The following is a 21,331-nucleotide window of genomic DNA, read 5'->3' on the forward strand; positions in this document are numbered from 1 at the left end:
AAATTAATTGCAAGTATTTTTTGAAAGAGAAAGAAAACGTTAATTTCTGAAAAGCTAACACAATTATACATTCAACTGCCAATACGCATCCCTGGTTTCTAAAACTGTCAGAATGTACCTGCTTCCAAGAAGTATCAGCAAAGCAACAACACACAATGACCGAAGCCACTACTACTACTACAGAGATAGTAAAAAAGCAAGAGATATTCCTTAAAAGGTGGTTCTTTTAAATAAAAAAGTAAAATCAGCTTAATTTTCCTTCACATAAGGGATAGCACTGAGATCATCAAGATGAGACAACAGAGTAAAGAAATTTGTAGTCCAGTTCATGCTAAGATATTCTAAGCAAATCATATGAACATAAACAAGTCTTCTTATGAGCAATCCACCTAAAGCTCTGTTTAGCATCACTCATTTCTAACAGAGGAAAGAGTATCTGCAAGTAATGAAGTTGAGAAATAGATGACTTCAGAAATGGAGAATTGCACACATATGTGCCAATCTTTCATTAATGTAAGATTTAGGGTATAGTAAAAGACAACACATTTTATAAACTATGCAGATATATACATATTTCTCACACTTTTCTTTGCACGGTTGGAAAATACTCAACCTATTTTGTGCACAGTTTATGAAAACATGCACTTAAAAAGCCTTCTATTACTCCTATCCATACCATTGCTCAAACCATTCCAGCTTTTTTCTTTCATATAAATACAACAGTATTTTGTTTCCAATCCAGCTTAAGCATGTGATCAAACTCGTTAAGAATTAATACATCAACTGCATTACTTTCATTTGCAGTGACTAATTCTAGTAACCACAAGCTATTCAGCTACCCTAAAGCACATAAGGCTGCATAATTTACACATTTAACTAATTATTATAGATAGTATACTTTTGTGGAAAGAAGTTATCCATGTCACTACAAAAGTCAGTTATTAATCCCTTACCCTTTCTCAAATGTCACTTATATCAGCTTCTACAGATACGTACCAACTGTTTTCTGCCGTACTATGCTTCTTGCCTTCTCTGTTCCTGGAGAGCCAGTGGTTGTAGCACTGCGTTGTCTCATTGGCGCTTGTCCAGGCTGATCACGGCTCCAGCCTCTAGAAAAGGACTTATCAACGGAAGATTTTGGGAATTCATGCCCAACTCCTGCAAAAATAGAATTGCAAATCTATTCACTTCTATTCTGGTATCACCAGATATTTCGTAAAACTCAAAGACTTTTAAAGTTGGATAGAATAAATTATGTTATCAAAGCAAGCACAATTTTAAAAGCTAAATAGTTGATTACTGTTTTTTAAATACATAAACCCACTCAGCCAGTATTAACACTTAGAGAGATATTCAAACTTTTTCAGAAGTGTTGGTGCTATTAAACTATGATGATTTTCTTTTCTGACCAATCAAGTGCAAAACCACAAGAAAACTGGGTTTACAAAGGTTGTAGTCTGATAAAAATGTGTAACTATAGAAATTTTTCCTTTGCTGTTCCTAGTAGACAAGACACACAAAATCATATATTACAGACCATTAATACTGTGGGGTTTTTTCCAAATAATTTTGTGACATTTGAGGAACATGAAATAAAGATGATAAAATATTTTAACACCAAACCCAAAAGCAAAAAAATGGGATGATAGGCTCAGAGAATAAGGCTCTTTGGAAATTCACAAAAAGATACTATACTAAGATTAAGACAAGATGGAACAAAATCAGATTTGACACTTATATTGAAATAAATAAAGCTCATATGAGGAGCTATCAAAAACAACTATGTAAAAATAAAGTGATCTAAAGAATATTTGCAATGTATTTATTTATCCACATTGAATTCATATAATCCAAAACTACACTTGATAAACAATTAGAATCATTAAAAGGGCATCTTCTTGGAAAATGAGCCCCAGTATGATGTGTTCATTATTATTAGCAAATGAACAGGGCCAAAGAAATTTGGCATAATTTGTACAACATTTATTACTTCCAAAATGGAGTTAACTCTGCAACTTGCATTTAACAACAGAGGCTTTCTCTGGAACTCTGTTACTGGAGGCTAACACAAACTCTCCTCATGTGGCTTTGTATGGGTGATGCAGATGATTCAAAGTGTTTTTTAAGCATATATTCAAGTAACTATACACATCCTTATCTCACATCAGACTACTTTTTTTTTTTTTTTTTCTTAAACTGTGTCTTTTGCAAGAGAAAGAAGAAAGCTGTACAGCATAGGAAAACAAAAATGCACAGTCTGGAACAACCTCTCAGGGTCAACTACAGAGAAATGTATTTTTGTCCAGTTGTCACACACCAGAAGAAAAAAATGAAAGTGTGAATAATGCCTTTGCCCAAAATGAGAAATTTGGAAACATGTGAAATGCTTTTAGCAAAAAACAGCCTACAGGAACATCCTCTTTAGGAGAGGGAAATGGACATCCACATAGATTACTTCTCACTGATAAACCCTAGGACACTGTAGGAAGTACCTTCCCCTTCCCTCAGGTTTGACCTGAGAGAACCACATCAGTTAGAACAGAGAGACTAAAAAGTCTTTTTTCCCCCATCTTTATTATTCACCCTAAATATAATCCTGCCTCTCACTATTAGATCTCAAAGCACTTTTTAAAGGAGAACAGTATGATTACCCACATTTTACAGAAGTGGAAACAAAGACAGTGATTGCTCATGGTCACATGCAGAATGTCTGTGATCTGGGAAGAGAATCCAGGTTTTGCAACTCTCAATCCAGCACTGCATCCAGGAGGAGAGACTTCCTGTCCCTTAACAATTCCAGAACTGTACCATTATAAGCAAGTAGCCACCTCCTCTCCCCGTATTATGTCCTACAGAATACTTCCTGCATTGTTTAGGAATCAGTTTAAAAACTGGTACCATTCATATAAATTATGAAAAGCTTTCTTCTCTTACATAGTCCAACAAGGTCACTTTGACAAAACGTGTCTTCATCGTACCTCAGTGATGAATTAGAACCCAAACAAAACTATGTTAATCTTACATTTCATCTTTAAACAACATTCATTGGATTTCAGGATCAATATTCCAGTTGTGCTTTCAACAGCCACTTGCTAGCTACCTAATTTTTACCAGACGTGTAATCTTTGTTACTTTCAAGAAGTTATGATTGGAACTTAACTATTTAATTGCTTTGATAAAAGGAGAAAGGCATAACCCACTACAGTGTAACACTTTAGGTTAAATTCAACACACCTTTAAGAACTACATTCCATATGGGCCTAACTATTTGCAGGACTGAATCTTTACGTGGAGATTTTGTGGTGGTTCTAAAAAGCAGCCTTATCTTAAAGAAACTGGGTTATTTCAGGTGACAGAGATGCCTAATTAGGTGTACTAAAAAGGCTAGACCAAAATTCTGCTGTGCCCAACATCTCATTCCCCCAGCTCCAATTCAAACTCTGTGTATATTGTGCTGTCTTACCTTTGCCTTTGTGTTTTTTCTGCTTCTGCTCACTTAATTTATCCAATGGCAGGTCACTGAGGTCCAGGCTGTACAAGTTTCTAGCTAATACTTTAGTTAGTGTCTCCATTGTCAGTGACCACTCAGTGGCCAGCTCTTCCCAATATGTCAGCGATGACATTACAGACAGCAAGTCATCCCAAAGTTCTCGAGAGATGTACACATTTAGATTCGCTTTGATCCAAGCAACTATAAGAGTCTAAAAGAACAAAGTGAGAAAAGTTGGGTTCCGAACATAAGACGACAACATTCAAATGTTACTGCTTAAAAAGAAGTTTCTAACTGCCACAGAAATTTCTGTGTAGTCCTGATGCTCTTTTCCTCACCAGTACTCACAGACTTTTCATCAATTATCAAGTGTTACATTAACATGAGTTTCTGATTTAGATACAGGAACAACTGGTTTGACTCATGAAAGATCTTTCGGTATCTTACAAGTTTTGCCAAAGAGTTTTGTAATACTGTTCTCAATTAGTTCTCATCACACTCGTATCTTGTGTATCCTTTTTTTTTCCTATTAAAGAATCTAGAGACTTTACAGATCTTATTTACAGAGAAGCTGCCACAACAGCACTCTGCAACTATAAACTCTGAAAGGATCTGCTACAGCTTACTGTAAGGAATAAAAAAAATCAGTTGGTTAGGCATGGGTGGCACAGAAGATTAGGTGCTGACATGAGCTAATTTTGCAATGGAAGCAGGCTAAAACTGTACACATTGCCAGTTATCCCAACTCAAATAAAGGATGGTAATTTTCTGATTTCACAGTACCCCCAAAACCATTGTCACAGTGTCATTAAGAATAGGACAGAAAGTAACAAATGCAGCCAGTTCTTTAACCCACACCATTCAAGTTATCTGTGTAACAAGATCAATGATTTGAGATGACAAACCAGCCAACAGTGGTTGTGGCATCTAATCTCTTGGTCAAAATTAAGCTGAATTAATTAAAGTGAATTTATGTTTAATTGCCTGGAAAAGAGGTCCTGCAAGCCTTCCAGCTAAAGTGGAGTTTTTTCTTCCTTGATACTGCAAGAAAGTTTGGGGTGGTATTTTCAGCACAGATTCAGTGACCCTGAGCAGCACAAGTAGCATCTGTTCCCTGCAAAACAGTATTAAACTTGGAGTTACCATTTTGTTACACTTCTGTGTATACCAGTATACTTTTAAAGACAGTAACCAAGCTTGACTTGCTCAAACACATTCCAAACAGGACATAGTGATTACAAGCAGCCTAACTTGGTTCTTGCAAAAGAAATTACTCCAATGTTCTTTTCACACTCAAGAGTGACAAACCCCTGTCCCCATCTAACATCTTCTGCCACATCATTCAAGTGCTATCACCTTCAATGGCCTGAAATTACAGGAAAAGTTTTAATTGTATTTCCAAACTGAGCTTTGCTTTTTTTTTTTAATCAATGACAGGTTTTGGCATTATATTATCATTAACATACTTCATCAATTATTTTGTGTGGCACAATCTTTGCCATCACAGTCTAGAGTCACTTCTTTACAGTGATGTGAAACTGGGGAAGAAAATACTAATCCAGTGGAATCTGTTTTCTATTATTACTCCCAAATTTCCCAGGGGCTACCCTTGAACTGACTCCTTACTTCCTCATAAGAGGAGACAAGCTTCGTATGACATGTAATGCCAGCTCTACTTACCCAGAGTTCAGTAAATACCAGTGACAGACTGAATGCAAGTCAAGTTAAAATGGAGTAAATCAGCCATTTGAAATCCCCTTGCTACTGGTTCCTTGCAATGGAGAATAGTGGCAATATACTACCGCATTAGAGACAGCTATTTAAAGGAGAGGGGGAAATAATAGAAACTAATTTGAAAGCGGGTCCCTTGTACCTGCTAGGCACCTTAAGCACTGGAAAGGAACAAAACAGTTAAACAGTACACGGACTCTGGTACACAATTACAGATCAAGAGCAACCCACACCTGATTATAATAGGTATCCATGCTTATCTGAGGATTTTTTTTTATTTTTAAATAAGGCTGTGAAGCTTCATATGTTTTCATATTTAGCACTTTGACACATGAGCAAAATGCCCTGGAAAAAAGTCATCAGTAGCTCCTTAATAGTAGTCTGTATCCTAGCTTACTTCTTTTTTCACTGAGGGCTAAACTGCCTCAAACTAACTAGGTGCTTACTACTAGCTTTAACAGAGCAGACAACCTCTTCCCCTGTGGTAAGTTGTCTGTGATACTGAAGTCCATGTATTTACTGATTTAGAGAAACTGGTTCACATAGTCAATACCACTCTGCTGTGTTTACTACCAAGTAAATTTTCACATTTATCTTGTGAACTAATAATCTAAAATAAAAGCATTGCATTTTACCACGTCTTCTTGTCCATAGTCACTTGGACTACCATGTGACGGTAGATATTAAGAATGCGTTTACACATATCAGTGTGTTCATCCAGCAGAGCTTTTATTTCATTTGCAGGTTCAAGAAAGAATATATTTGAAGAATTTATTATAAAAACCTGTAAGTAGAAAAGAGTGGATGTTATGAGCTTGAAGCACTTTGATGTTTTCAGCAATTCAGTTGATAGCAACCAAAAAGAGAAAATCTATGATTAACAGAAAAGGCTGCATATGCACTGAAAAGTATATACAGATATATATACATACACAAATAGATACAAATTAGCTTGATGTGATGATAAAGGAATAATAAGACTGATTTTTTTTCCCATTTTTTTCTACAAAACTTATTTGTATATTTTTGCTCTCATAGACAGATGGTACAAACTACTCAATACAATTATTTTAATATGATGGACAAAAATGTCCTAGTAAAGAAGTCCACTGCACAAAAGTTCCACCTGTAAGCCAGCAACTGACCAGTATAATATATGCTAAACTACTTGAAATAGTCCTGGTACACAGTATGTGCTTCAGCATGACAAGGCTTGTATTATGTTCTGGGAAACTAAAGCATTCATGCCACTGTGATCAGTAAGGCTTACCCAAAGTAGGAAACGGGATACCTTCTCCAAAGTGGTTGACTTCAGTGGACAGTGAATTAGGGTTTTCAGAATGAAAACGATGAAAACAAAGTAGGCAAGGACACTGGAGGAGTTACAAGAGCTACTACTGAACTGTTGTGATATTTTTGTGTAAGTTTAGGAACTATCTGAATCACGGAGAGCCCTAGATTTCCAATTAATTTTTATTTGTCTTTCTTAATCCACATGTACAGGAAATCATTGGTTCTACAGCTGTAATTTCACTCTACTGAGAGCTTTGGATTTTAATAATTAAAAACTATTAGCATGCAGCTTTACATTCACTAGCCTCAACTAATAAACCTACCCTACTCCAAGTGCCTAAAAATAAGTCTATGCAATAATTAAATGGGAAGAAAACTCAAGACAGAAGTCTTGGATTCTTGATTCACAGAAAAAGCTAAAAGTGGTTCCAGGTCAAGAAACCTCTCAAATTCAGACATCGTACTAGGTTAGAATGATATCTTGACTCCATTTTTGGCTAAAAAAGATATTTGCTGGTCAAATGAACTTTTGTCTAAAAAACTTCAACATGAAGAATCTCCTAGGCATTCTCAGATGTGTAAACCTTAGTAATACCTTGCAAACAGAAAAAGATACTTCACTGTTTCTTTTCTCAGAAACACTTCATAATTGAAATAGTCATTGTATGCAAAGATTATGAAGCTTAAATTATTGTAACATATTTGAATTTAAAAGTTATTTCAGTTACAAAGTTTATTTCTAAATATAACAGTGTGCAGCACAATAGGAAACCCTATTCAGGAAATCATTCAAGCTGTGGTAAAAATAATGAGTTCTAATTAGCATGGTCACCCATGGTAAAAGTACACACGGTGGAGTGGCAAATGCACATGTCCACTTTATTTTGTTTAGAATCAATTTTCTCCCGGATAAAATAATACTATGGAGGCTACAGTCATATACACACCTATATGTATGTATGTGCACGCACATATTACATACAAAATACACATATTTTATATGACCTTAAAGGCATTTCAAAGACCCTCAAATTATACATGCTTGATTTTGTATACCCTCAACTTCAGTAGAGCATTTTGCTGAACATTTGAAATTAACACAATTGCTACCCTGCCAAATTTCCTAGAAGCAGTTACAAAACTTCTGTTAGGGAACTTCTGCAACTTTCCCATTCCTTAAGGATACCAACGAAGTAGAGAGTTGTGGTGTCTGATCAAATTTTTCGAACACTTATGTACTCATCCAACCTGTAATTCAGATAAAGATGAGAAAATATCTCTGTACACCTTATTATCCAGATTAGGAAAACCGCATGTTTGGATGTTTTGTGTGTGGTGACTAATAGCTTAAAAGAAAAAAGCTTCTAAGCATTCTCATTAAACACTTAATTAGAATAATTTGATGATGTGGCACCAAAGTGAGAATTATTTGTTCTGTGACACGATACAAAGTAGAATGCATGTCCTGATGCAAAATTAAAAGATTTTTTTACTGTGTTATACAACACTTACGTACACATTGTCCTACTTCAGGTCAATAAAGATACAGTGAATCACTGTCGTTATTCTAACACTATTTATCATCATACTTTTTAAATCTAAAATAACTTACAAAATTCAGAGATGATTTGAAGGAGCATGGGTTTCCCTTGCAGGAGTATTGCACTATATTCCACTCTTTATGTACTGATAACAAGAGCTTTATTATTAGGATATCAAGTCTATTTCATACCTGCAATACTGACTGGACTCCAGCTCGTACATTTTGCTCTTCAGTATCAATTTCAGACAATTTATGCAAAGTGTCTTCGTAACAGCCATTTCTTGTCCAGTTTGAATTTCTAACATGACTGGAGTTCGTCCCTTTTTCCTGAAAAATATTTTTTTCTTAAAATCCCATAGATTTGTAGACAGGTATTTTGGGTTTATATTAAAGGGAAAAGGATATCATAGATATTAAATAATAAACAATGGTAGACAGATGTTTAAGATGCATCTTAAAGACAAAACTATATTTTAAGAAGTTTGTAACAATTAGTTTGAATTATCTGGATGAAATAACCACTATTTTTGTCATCCTTTTACTTTTCTATAGTTTTTACACAGCTGAAGGTTGGCATACTGTGTAATCCACATCTTGAGAATAGTTGATAAAACTGTATGAAATTTTAAATTGAACTAACCACATTAAAGATGTTCAGATGGATCAAATTGGTAGCCCATTCACGCACTGTTTAATTACCATTGATTCTCCCCAACAGATGCTCTGACATCAAATTAAACTACATATAATCTGTCAAGGTAGCCACTTCTCTGTCTACTGGCATATCCAAAAGATGCACAAATATTAACCAACCATATTTTACCTCTTCTCTTTCTTTTGCTTTCTCTGATGAATTGTGGTCAACAGCACTTTCATCACAATCTACAGTTGTGCACTGCATGATTTCTTCAGGTTCCTTCATAAATAAAGGCTTGTCTTCTTGCTGAATCCATTCCTGATACACCTTTACCACTTTCCTCATGGCAGCTGCTTCACATATTGGCAACAAAAAAGCCTGTGAGAAGAAAAAGAAACAAAAAACCAGTCACAGTACTCGAAACCAAGTTGGGCTCTATAATGTACAGGTTCTAAGGGATAAAGTGGGGGCGAAGGGGGGAAATACAGCAAATGTAGGGTCTTAACAAATAAATTACTCCTGAACCTAAATGTTTGCTCACTTTCTTCATCCGTAAACTAAAAACATGAAAAAAATGTTTTAACAAGAAAACTTGGCAAGAAAGTACTTCGAAAACTTCACTGTCAAAGAGAGAGATACAAGAATCCATGCAGGCATATCTACTTGGCACATAGCCTGCTGAAATTAAGGCCCAAACACTCATCAGAAGTATGCAAAACAAATGAGCAGAAGTTTCTATTACAACATCTTCCATTCAGAGGACTCAGAAGAGTGGAGTTAAATCAGTTCTAAATGACTAACAAAAATTCAAGTGACATACATTACGGATAGCCATGTATATTATTTTTAGCTAAATGAGATGTTACAAAACAGTATCCTTAAAACAAATGACTCCCTGAAAAGACTTCAGAATTATTGTTTCAAAAAATTGTGCATTTGAGGCAGTGTGATGGCTGATTAGTGCCCTCTTCAGGAGATTTTCTGTATCTGCTGTGCTGGTAACAACTACTCACAGATCAGAAACTTTTAACATTAGTCAGGTTTTAACTACTATAAATACATTTACCAAAGACCATGATGCCCTAAACTGTATTAAAAAAAGAACAGATAAACTACACTAACACATAGTTTTATGGAGTCCATGGTGTGAATGTCGAAAACTCATTGCCCTTGTCTTTAAGGAGTGCCCACTTGACACAAGCAGTACTTTGTCTCCCTGGAAGTGGACATTTCATACTAGTATCAGACTAAAAAGAATTCTGCTGTGTATTACAGGATTCAACTGACAAGTTCATCAGTCACACACTATCACTCATCAAGTCTAACAGTCTTCTGCAAGCCCATATACACTTTTTGTACCCTGGAGTCTAAAATACATTCACCTTTTTTTCTACAGACAATCTTCCCACCATTCAGTGCAACTGAAACCTCCTCTTGACTGGAATAACTTAGCGCTAATGTTTTAGAAACATTACAAACATCTGGCACATTAGAAATGAACTTACACTGAAAACTTCCGGCTAAACAATGACTTAAATGAGATCTCATAACCACACATGAAATCCAAATAATCTACATAACTCATGGAGTGCCTTGTGAAAAGAATGAAGAAAATTGCCTTTGCTGTTCCTTTCACTGGGGGGGGGCAGTTTCTAATAATTTAGACTCTACATTCAATGTCTCCAACTCTGTAAACCCTTGAACGGCAGCTGAATTTAGGTAACTCTGTTATCTCCTTCAGTAACATGTCCACGCTCTTCCAGACATTGGATGTGGATAAGCTTCTGACATTTATTCCCTCATTCGAAAATCTCTATTTCATCCAGATATACTAGAGTTTTAAAATGTTTCGTTTTCTGCTGTTTAAAGCAATTAGTGTCATGCATTTCAATTGAAACTTAGTATTTTTTTCTTTATTGTTATTCAGAAAAATCTCTTCATCTTTTGATCAATAGCATGGGGCATAAAGAAAGCCTATCTTGCTCTATTCTCCCACGTTGAACTCCAAGTTATGTATTTTCACATTATAAATAAAGACTCTATATTCTGGCATACGTTCTCAGTTTAAATTTGTTTAATAGTTTCCAGTTGAGAAACACTATTTTGAGCATGCTCAGCTAACATTTCTGGTTGCAGTAAAGTCAGAAGCAGAAGCTGTTACCTTCTGTAGCCATCTGTCCCACTCTTCTGATGAATGCTATCAAGGTAAGGACATTCAATCACTCCTAAAACAGCTCTGTAACAGCTGCAGACTCCCACAGGAGGCTTATTTTAATATGCTTGGTTGTGAGCTCTAATAGCTACAGGGTTGATATATGACAAAATCATAGAATCATTTAGGTTGGAAAAGACCTTTAAGATCATCCAGTCCAACCATTAACCTACACTACCAAGTCTACTCTAAGCCAATCAAGGGTAGACTAGACTAAAATCAAACATTCCTGTCTATGGGGAACCGTAAAGTCCAAATTAAATGTTGTTGAACTGGTTATTAAAGAAATAAAATAGAAAAATCAGGAACCAGGGATATTCTACACCGAAAACAGTTCAGAATTTTAACTTTTCAATTCTTAAAGGCAAGATGACAGAAAAAAAAAATGTACATTCATATAATATTCTGCTTAGCAAATGTTCTTGAAAGAAAACCATGACGTAATGATCATTTACAATATAATAATCAAGATTCTTGATTCTAAAGAGGGTTCTTTACCTGTCGAAAAATCTCGGTTAGAAAATTCACATTGCTTCTTTTAGAAGAAAAGACTTTCCGGACAATTTCAATATCAGTTAAATGCTCTTCATCAATACTGCAGAGGCTAGAAGAACTTGGTTCTCTCTCTGTTAGAGTACTTGTATTAGAATGAGATTGTTCTGGCTCTGCATTTCTATCCTGCTTATCAGTACTGTCATTTTTGCTGTCCTCCCTTGAAACCATGCTAGCAGCTGCTCTCTGAAACAAAAATTGAAGAATATTCACAGCTCTTTTTTAGTACAATAACTGAACAGCACAATTCAAGTTATACAACAGTATAATTTAAAACAGTACAAAGAATTCAGGAAAAAAAACCAAAGATAGGATTCACTGCATTTCAAGGCTTCTCATGTCTATTTGATTAAAAACAAAACAGCAGAATTCGAAAAAAAAAAAAAAGATAAAGAAAGCAGCATAGCAAGTCTTTCTAAAGTGAATTCATAAACAGAAAATTTGTTTAGAAATTCCTGGATTTAATTCTTCATTAGTTCTAATTATCAGAGGAGTGCACACTGATGATATAACAATTAAGACAAAAACACGAAAACAAACACTTTACACTTCTTTGTATATTTGGTTTTACCTGAATATTCTTTGGCACATTTTCACCTTCCATCCCAGGAATATGAGGTCCTGTATGAGGTTTTGGCTCAAGCCAGAAAGACACCAACCATCGAATGACAATGACACGAGCCTTAATAAAAGGTTCCTTTGTGCAATATATTGCCTCATTGGTTTCAGCATCTTTCTTAACCATTACATAGTGTGGCTTTGGTCTCATTTGTGGTATATCTATAAGGAAACACAACATCTTAAAAACGTGTGCAGAGAGAAAGCTCTATGTAAGAAAGAAATCCTAAAACCATAACCAATACACGTGAACTTTCAGAGGTGCTGGTTTTTCATATTGACTGTTCCACAACTCATCCCCAGATGTGCCAAAATGGACATGGTAGAGAAGATTTCAAGACTAGACTGTAAGACATCAAAAGTCTGTAATTTTCTCCTGGAGGGAGACAATATTGTTGGTCCAACAGACAGCAACTTGTTTCTGCTATGCAAAACCTTTATTTTTTTAATCTGAAAATGATTTCTATAGCCTTACATCCTTGCTTGCATTTTTTTCTAAACAAGTAAACACATTTCTTTTCATTGTTTTCAGCTTTTTTTAAGCTACATGCTATACCAAATATTTAAAGATAAACTTCAGCAAACTCACTACTTCACACATTCATTGAAAACTACAAAGGAGTTATAAGTAGCAAAATAACTGTTAACTAGACTAGAACACAGCCTATACAAAAAACCTATTTTCATATAGAATTAAGATAGTCAAATTTCTTAATTTTTATGAAGTGTTTATAGTTATTTAAGTTACTAAGGAACAATTTATGTAACTCATACCATTGTACAGCCTTTTAAGAGTGACATATAGATGTCACTTATCCCCTACCACCAAACCTACTAGGAAAAGCAGATGCAGTTCAGATGCAAGGGATCACCACATTTCCTAATGCATCCCTAGAAAGATCTCTGTGTTGGTCTGCAGCAACCCACAATAAAGCAATATAATTAGGGATAAGAGTCATCAGTTCTTTACTGATACAGATCCCAACATCAAATCATGGCTACAATGGGAGAGCTTTAATTCCAAACTGTATTCTAACAGCAGTTACAATAAACACAGCCTCTTCTGGCCCTGCAAGAGGTGAAAGATGAATAGAACAGAGAGAAAACCTGCTCCAAAGCCACGTGAGTTTCGCAGCTTCATCTAATGCCACAACTGCACTAGCTAATTTTGCTGGACTTCTGCTGCCAGAGCAAGGGAACATGCATCTTCCTATGACTTAGCTGAAAGATGATTCTGTGGCAATAGCTTCTGTACTAGCTTGCAGGGAATGTAATGAACTGTGGTTATTTGGGGTCTATAACCTACAATTCCATTTTCTCCGTCCCATGTTCTACACGATGGTTGAGAACTCTTTAGCTCTTCTGGTTCTCTACTGGGCTAGTGACAAAGATGCTGATAGTGTCATCAGTATTCCTGAATCTCCTTCAGAAAAAAGTGACGGTCCTTAATAACTCAATGTGGATGGAATTGACATGTGCGGTAAAAATGTTACAAAGATGGGGGGGGACAACACATGGACAGTTTTTTAAACTGTGCATAATGCATATTTCTGCGGGGACAAATATCAAAAGTCCAGTTCAACTCCAGCGATGTATCAGCCAACTCAACAGTGCAAAATGTCACTTCTGGGTTTCACAACCCAAGACAGGGTGCAGAACAGTTCTGCAGTACCAATCATCAATCTGAAGCAGCGACGCAACTTTCAGGTGCGAATGACATTTCTCTGGGAGTGGTGTCCCAACTCTATTCCTAGTTCTAGAAGGGCAAGTATGAGATCTGCTCTGATACAAAAAGCAGATGAAAATTTGTCTGAGGACTGATTATGACACATGCTGTCAGAACACACCCTGCTGCTGGTGTTTCAGTGTGACAATTTCCATCTCGCGATAGCACACAAAAAACCCCCCCAGCACCCAAAACCAACAAAAAACCAAAAGGAGGCATGGAAAATTATGGTACTATCCAGATATGGAGAATGATAGATTGGACAGAGATGGTATATCAGCACTGCCTCAACTCTAGCTTGCGGTACAGGAGTAAGAGATACGTTCCGTGGTTTTACAGGCCAGAAGACAGTTCAGAGATACTAATGGTGGGAGTCGAAGAAGATGCAAAGTAGTCATGCTGAAGAATATAAAGTTGTTCCCTGAGTATATCTTCTAAATGCAAGGTCAAGAGTTGTTTTAAGGGATCCAGCATAACTTCTGCCAGGTTATGGTATCATAATCCAGGAGGAACAAATCCAGATAGCAGTGAAGAAATAATCAGCTACTACCCAGGCAATTAACTTATGACAGCCATATATACTTTTAGGCATTTGAAGTGAATACAGCCTACCTGCAGACTGCTCTAAAGGCTTCCTTGTCAATGTTACAAATACACAACACAACATCGACCACCAGCATTGAGGAAATCCAAGCTGGTATACGTCAGTGTCATTTCAACTGCCACATACAAAAGTAGTGATAAACTACTAGTGATAAATTCATCCCGATGATGCTAAACTGAGGAATGTTTCCAGAACATACTTTAAAGTTACATCCACTATTTTTAATGGAAGCATTATTTTTGGAGGAAAAAACTATATGACTCTTGCATACCATTCACCTAAGTAAGTAACAAATGCACAGAATACTTTTAAAAAAAGCTTACAAAGAGTTTATTTGCTACAAATAAAAACCAGTACATCGTTTTCATTCTGTGGAAAGCAGCAGGTTAGTAAGGAAATTAAAAATTAATATATCTTAAACAGAAGCATGTATAACAACACAATCAGTGAAAAAAAGGAAGCAAATGCCTAGTAGTGCACTATTTAAAGATGTAAAAATCAGTTCTCTCTGGTATCTATTAGCATTCAGCAGGGCATAAAGGCTGCAATACTGGCAGTATTTCCAAAAGGACAAGACATCCAGTAGACATGCAGTAAACATGTCTTTGCAGCACACTATCTCCTTCTGCAGTTTCATGATACCCTCTCAGAACATTCTCTCTCTATTCCCTCTGAACTATTATGTGCTGCAGCTGCTTCTCAAATGTATCCTTCTTCAGTTGTTTCTTGTCACATTTCTGTCCATCTTGGAAGCAGGTGTCAAAGCTCCAGATGAGGACACTGATGTAAAACCAAAGCAAAACAGAAGCTTATTAGATTGACCTAAATAGAGGAAATATTCCCTTCCCCCAAATTTCCATTTTTTCTTTCTGTTTTGGGCTTTTCCCACCCCCTGCTGTTCCCCCTCTGGGAACTTGATGTGAGCTGATGCCAAAAAGGGCAGGAAGCTGTACGTGGTGTAAGACATACTCAGTGTAGAAAGTGAAAAGGATAGCAAAAACAAGGTTACAATGGTGGACACCTGTAGTTTTGACCATGCTTACTTTTTAAGTCATTAAAGGGTTCAGAAGGAATGAACAGGTGCAGAGAGCTGTACGACAGCCCACTTCATTGTTCCCCTGCAAATGAAGGAGCCCATCTAAATGGCTTGGAAACGGCACAGAAATGCACATTATTATGATGGAAGAAACAAATGGAATCTTACTGCCGTATCTGTAGTTCTTACTGAACAGTTTCTAAAGACTATCTTACAGAATCTAAACAGATCTTAAAAGACATTCAAAACAAAATAGTCTCATGGGCTCTTCTAACAGAATGAAAAAAAAAAAAAAAAAAAGGAAAAATGTCAATCCAATATACTATCTCCGGTAAAGCCCTGTATCAATGCTTGCTTACTAAAACTACTGTTTTGATTTGTACCTCATGACTTCTCCTAAATTAAACTTTACACCAGTAGCATAAGAACTGTTTTAGTAGCAGGCTCAGTGCCCAAGCTTGACTATCCCACTTACCAGTGTTTCTGTTGCTTTCATTAGTGTATTCTTCCCAAACATCTTCATTATTGTTGCTGACTTGGCAGAGTTTAAGACACTGACAGTAGTTTGGGAGATCTGTGCCTACTTCTTCTTGTTCCCCTTTGTCCTCATCTTTAGTAAGGCCTTGGTAAGTTTCTTGTTTACAGTTCACAGAAAAAGAGGACTACAGTAAAACTTCTGTGGAAGATTCAGTCAAGATCTTCATAAAGAGACAATATCGTTTCCACATTTCTTGTTCAAGGATGTCAAGCAGCAGTAGGGTTGCTTTCTCAGCATTGCTTACCATCCCTCTGGTTGCTATTTTATCACTGAACCTCTTCAGTATCTTCACACAACTCTTTTTCTACTGTTGCTTATGGCTGGATTTATACTGTTTCTTCTCCCCTAGGTGAGAAGGTCCACTGTTTGTCTTTCCCAGGAGAACATGGTTTTGAAACATCCATCTCTGAAGAAAGCCACAATCCAAACACATGTACATGGATTGGCAGAAACTAAGACCTTTTCAACAAACTTCCCTGACAGCTTGATTTTAGAATATGAAATTGTGTCTGGAGATCACTACTAATCCTTGCAAGATGCTGCAACAGGTAAGAGGAGCAGTGAGGTGTCCATATTATCCAAGTAAAGAAATGGCAGCTTAAAACCTGTGTACATGGTACTGCTTTGCAAACAAGAGTCTTGAACTCTGTTGGCTTACAACCAAGATGCGTATGGGTGCACACAAACCTGAGTAGCAAAATCAAGATCTGCAAACAATGTGCTAGTTTAGAATGGACTAAAAACCTCTGAGCAAAATTCTAGTTAGGTTTGCCTAGCAAACCCCGAAAATTCCACTCTCTATATGGAAAGATATAGTCTAGCACCATCAGCTTTAAAGATTGTGTTAAACCCTAGCTTCCTCTTCCTACTGCAAGCTCTTGACAAAATACAGTTGACACAAAAACATAACTAACTTTGCCCTGTCTGAACTATGAGCAAGCACTGTATGATCCAAATATTATGATTCTGTATAGATAAAGCCAACATCCCACAAAGAACAGCACACTAACACCTTTTAGCTCAGCAGCAGTAGTTTCTCTTCAGAGCACAACTTAAATCAACAACAGAGGTCACATTAAAGACCGGTTTTACAAGAACATTTAATTTACCTGAATCAGGTTAATATAGCAAGATTGAGTCTAATGAAAGGGTCAGGTGCCTCCACGAACAGAGAACTGAAAACCATGAACAGGAACTGTAACATGTTCTTTCATAAGAAATACTTTTGGACAATGTTCTTTACGGGCAACATGACTCAAGCAAAAACTGCTTTGCTACACACTATTAGAGAAAATGTAATGATTTTATCAGCTGTGTTAATACTTACCAACTATAGGGTTATACAAGCTGGTCTCCTTACAGATGTTTGGGAAAATAGAAGGTAAGTAGTATTTCTTAAAATTTGAGAATAAAAACGAAAATCCCTTTTCCTGGTTTTCCTTGTTCTTCCACTCTAAACTCTTAACCTTAAAAAAAGAAGTTGGATAAAGTAAACATTTAGAAGTAGAAGAGAAAGATGACTGATGAAATGGCTTCTTTATAAGTTATTTCTTTGGAACAAAATCATATGCATTTTAATAAACACTTTTAGAAAGATGGAACAGAAACTAGCTAGGAAATGTCAATGAAACAAAGACTGTTCTCTCCCAAAACATTGCTTCAAAATGAACTTGAACACATCAAATACTGAAACCAATAGAAATACATCTGCTTTTATGGTCATCTTGCCGAGTCAGGGAGTAAACTCAAATTGATTGTTTTTAATAAAACTGGTTTTACATTTCAAAATGTTTTAAGAAAAGGACAATTACCCATGCTACCCTGAACATTTGTTTGACAATTTCTTTTAACACATTTCGACTAATAAGTGTCCATATATTCATTATAGTAGGTACCTGGATTCATTTGTGCGGTTGGCAATATGAAACAAACAAATCTGTCAACCACAAGCAGCAGAAGATACAACTTTAAAGTGAATTACACAAATCTACTTTCAAGGATCATAAGTGCTAAGCCTTCCCTGTTATGAAATGTATTCCTACTGAAAAGCATGGTAAGTTCTCCTTAATAATAAACCCAACATGCAGTTTCCATCTTTGTCCTGGAGAATCCATCTGTCTGCAGAGCTGGGTAATCTGCCAAGTCTACCATAAATAAAATAAAGGAAGCTTTGCTTTCTCTCGCCCCCCACCTCCCCGCTTCCCCTCCCCCCTTTTCCCCCCTCCTCTGTTACTTACTCAAAGTCCACTGTTCTATTATGATCTATTTTCAGAGCAATGGGCCTTTAGAATGGAATATACATGCATATATCTCTCTCTCCCCCCAGTACAATTCAATAGGTGACTAATATGTAGAAATTAGTGACAGAAAGTCCTTTAGCAGAACTTTATATCAAAGAAATAGCTATTAAGCTTGAAATTTTCAGTGCCTCTAAAGAGACTTCAGCAAAAGACCTTAGCATTCACATCGCGAACAAATTCTATGACACCTGTCTCAATGACTTACCTAAATTTAAATATAATGCTACCAATTTATTACAGAGAGGGCAGTTGTCTTCAAGAATGTAAGGGGTATTTTTATTCAAAGTGAATTCATCATTAAGCCTACCCTACAAATCACAAGTATGATGACCTCTATTCAAACTGGGACATGCTGGAAGCAACAAACTGAGGTTGCAAATTATTCCAGCACCGCAAGTTCACAGAGTAAGATAGATAAAGGGAAGCCATGAAATGTTGTAGTTTAACATTGGCTGTATTTGTGCACTGTCCACCTTCTCTAGCACAACCTGCAAAAGTGTGACAAAAAACTTACTGATAGATAACTGACTGGGTTCTGCTGGACAAGTCTGACCCAGAAGGCAGTACCTTGAACACCTACAGCATGTTATGCAGTCAAGCAGTTTGCTGGGCACATTACAGGCTTAGAAGAGAGCAGGCTCAGAAGCAGCATGTGCTAACTGGCCAGCAAATGACATAAAATATAATACCTAGGCCACAGTTTTTGATAGGAGCTCTTGCCATGCCCTGTCCCAGGCATTTGAAGTACAGGCTGAGATCATGGAAGTGTTAACGTATGAAGGGAAGGACATAGCATGCACCCGAGTTGCACACCGGGGACTACATACTCATTCAAGTCTTCATTTTCTGTGCACAGTTCAGCTCCATAAATCTGCCTTTTAGGTAGCTTGGGATCTGCAAGATCTTACTACCTGGTGTTTACACAGCAATGCCACTAAGGGAGTGTAATCTCAGCAGCGCAGCTACCTTCAAGCAGAACCTAACTCATAAGATTTGTCAGATCTGAAGTATTCCAAATATGTACTGTTTCCCATTGCTTCTCTTTTGAAAAGGTTCACTTGCTCAGCTGTAGCAGCAATCCCAAATTTTCTCTGTGCAGTGTACTGTATTATGCCTGAGCTTACAGGTCTCCTAAAACTAAAGTCCCAGAAAGTACAGTTAAGATACCAACAGGAGTCACAGCACCATCCCTGCAAGATCTGGATAATAAATATCTTGTTCATCAGAAAAAGACCCCAACAACAACAACAAAAAAACCCCACCACACAAGCTCTTGCTAGAAAGCTATAATCCCTGTGTCATGCTCTAAACTCCCATTTCTACTAACCAGGGCTTTCCAGTAGCTCAGAGTGTTTCCGTTAAAGAATGGAGAGCCTGTATAGTTAATCTACTGTAACAGCAGAAATTCCAGAAAGACAGCTGGAGGAAAAATATGACCCTAAGCACAGACACTGGCAGTCCCAGTCTTAGAAACCATTGAGTCTGACATCCTATTTCTCTTTGGTTTTGTCAGCTAGACCAAGTATAAACCTAGGAAAAAGGCCAGCAAAAGTCTGGGACTCATTAAAAGCCCATATCACAAAAATCCAATGCTTTCAGTTAGAAGTTTCCCCTTAGTTTGAAAAGCAAAGTCCCTGACCACCACAAAACCCACATAGTAAGAGTGAGTCCAGTTGATCCTTCCACTGGTTGAAGGCAACAGGGTGGGGAGGGGAAGGTGAAAATGGGAAGGGAGCTGGAATTGGTTTGCTGGAAGTGACTGACAAGTCTTGTTTTTTCTCCATGCTGCAATCTGATGCAAGACCCTGTGATAACAGACCTATGAATCTTCACACAGAAGACAAGTGAAGATTTTCTAGGAGAATTTGCTTTTTACAAAGGACACGTGAGGGAGGGGCGAGGGGCAGGAACGTTTAAAACATTTTTATATACATTTGCAGTGCTACTAGTAAATGTCTTCTTGTAATGGACAAACAGGTGTTAGTTGTTTCATATTCGTTTGCTTGAAAACTAGAGAACATACCTGAATTACTATGTATTTCAAAAGTGCTTCTAAGAAATAGCTTGTTAAATCTTCTTGTCCTTTATCTCCTGATTGTGGAGGAACAAGTGGAGTGATTTCCTCTATAGTCACTTGAGCTATTTAAAATAAAAGAAAAAAAGAAGTACATCTAACATTTAGACCATGTGTTCTCATGCATAAGGATCTACCCAGTTATGAAAGTAGAAACATACTGGGGTAAGCAGAGACAGTTACACGCAAAACAATCCACCCATAGATTAACGAAAATTAGGAAATTTTAGCTAGTAAACCACCATAGAACTGATTTCTTACATATATAAAAACACAACAGATAATAACTAAGTTCTCCCTATGCACCTTGGGAATCCACCTGCCAGGAACCAATTTTTCCAAAAGGCATAATCCATTTCTCTCGGAATTTATGCAAGTAACAGTGTAACATTTGTGCTGCACAAATGCTGAATCTTTATTTACATCTCTCACAGTTTTCTTCATTTAGTAGTTGATCAGTTATATTTGTGTTAAGTTTTACTAGCTCTATCCTTCCTTTGCCTCTACAGTGAAGCTACTTCAGAATTTATTTTTCTCTTGTTCCTGTAGTTAGATGTTTGCATTTCACTCTTTGCACTCTGCATTTCTATGTTGCCTACATCGCCTTTAGATATGTTCCTCCTTTCCTGCTGTAGAGATGTAACACAAGATAACTCCAAAACACGGCTTAAAGTATGTAGCAAACTTTTATCTGCAGAGCTATCCTGCCATGAAATTTGCCTGCTAAGTTTCAGTAAATTTAATTACCTGTCAAGGAGACACTGCTTGCTTCTACAAGCAATGCTTGTGTCAGCTCTAAAACATTGGATGGAGGTGGAAAAAAGGCAACAGCACTTAATGTTCAGAGGAAAAAGTGGTTAGCTTCTTGTTCACATTTATGTTTGCACTACGACCCCATCCAATTGTAATTCATTAATAAATGAGCTTAAAATCCTACTAACAGGAATAAATTGAGTTAGGAGGCAAGAGGCTGCCCA

At 36.8% G+C, this 21,331-nt stretch overlaps 1 protein-coding gene across 6 annotated transcripts in view; it reads right to left on the bottom strand.

Moving 5' to 3' along the window:
• RALGAPA1 (Ral GTPase activating protein catalytic subunit alpha 1) overlaps positions 1-21,331 on the bottom strand; it is a 133,280-nt gene that overhangs the window by 94,306 nt on the left and 17,643 nt on the right. For all 6 annotated transcript variants that reach the window (XM_075712980.1, XM_075712982.1, XM_075712983.1 and 3 more), the window contains exons 7-16: positions 20,304-20,419; positions 17,308-17,446; positions 12,030-12,238; positions 11,405-11,644; positions 8,881-9,072; positions 8,247-8,384; positions 5,857-6,005; positions 4,475-4,604; positions 3,464-3,701; positions 997-1,158 (exon numbers count right to left, since the gene is read on the bottom strand). In XM_075712980.1, coding sequence (XP_075569095.1) covers positions 997-1,158; positions 3,464-3,701; positions 4,475-4,604; positions 5,857-6,005; positions 8,247-8,384; positions 8,881-9,072; positions 11,405-11,644; positions 12,030-12,238; positions 17,308-17,446; positions 20,304-20,419 — 1,713 coding nt within the window. The remainder of the gene's footprint in view (positions 1-996; positions 1,159-3,463; positions 3,702-4,474; positions 4,605-5,856; positions 6,006-8,246; positions 8,385-8,880; positions 9,073-11,404; positions 11,645-12,029; positions 12,239-17,307; positions 17,447-20,303; positions 20,420-21,331) is intronic.

This window comes from Pelecanus crispus, chromosome 6 (assembly GCF_030463565.1).
Source record: "Pelecanus crispus isolate bPelCri1 chromosome 6, bPelCri1.pri, whole genome shotgun sequence".
Taxonomy (NCBI): domain Eukaryota; kingdom Metazoa; phylum Chordata; class Aves; order Pelecaniformes; family Pelecanidae; genus Pelecanus; species Pelecanus crispus.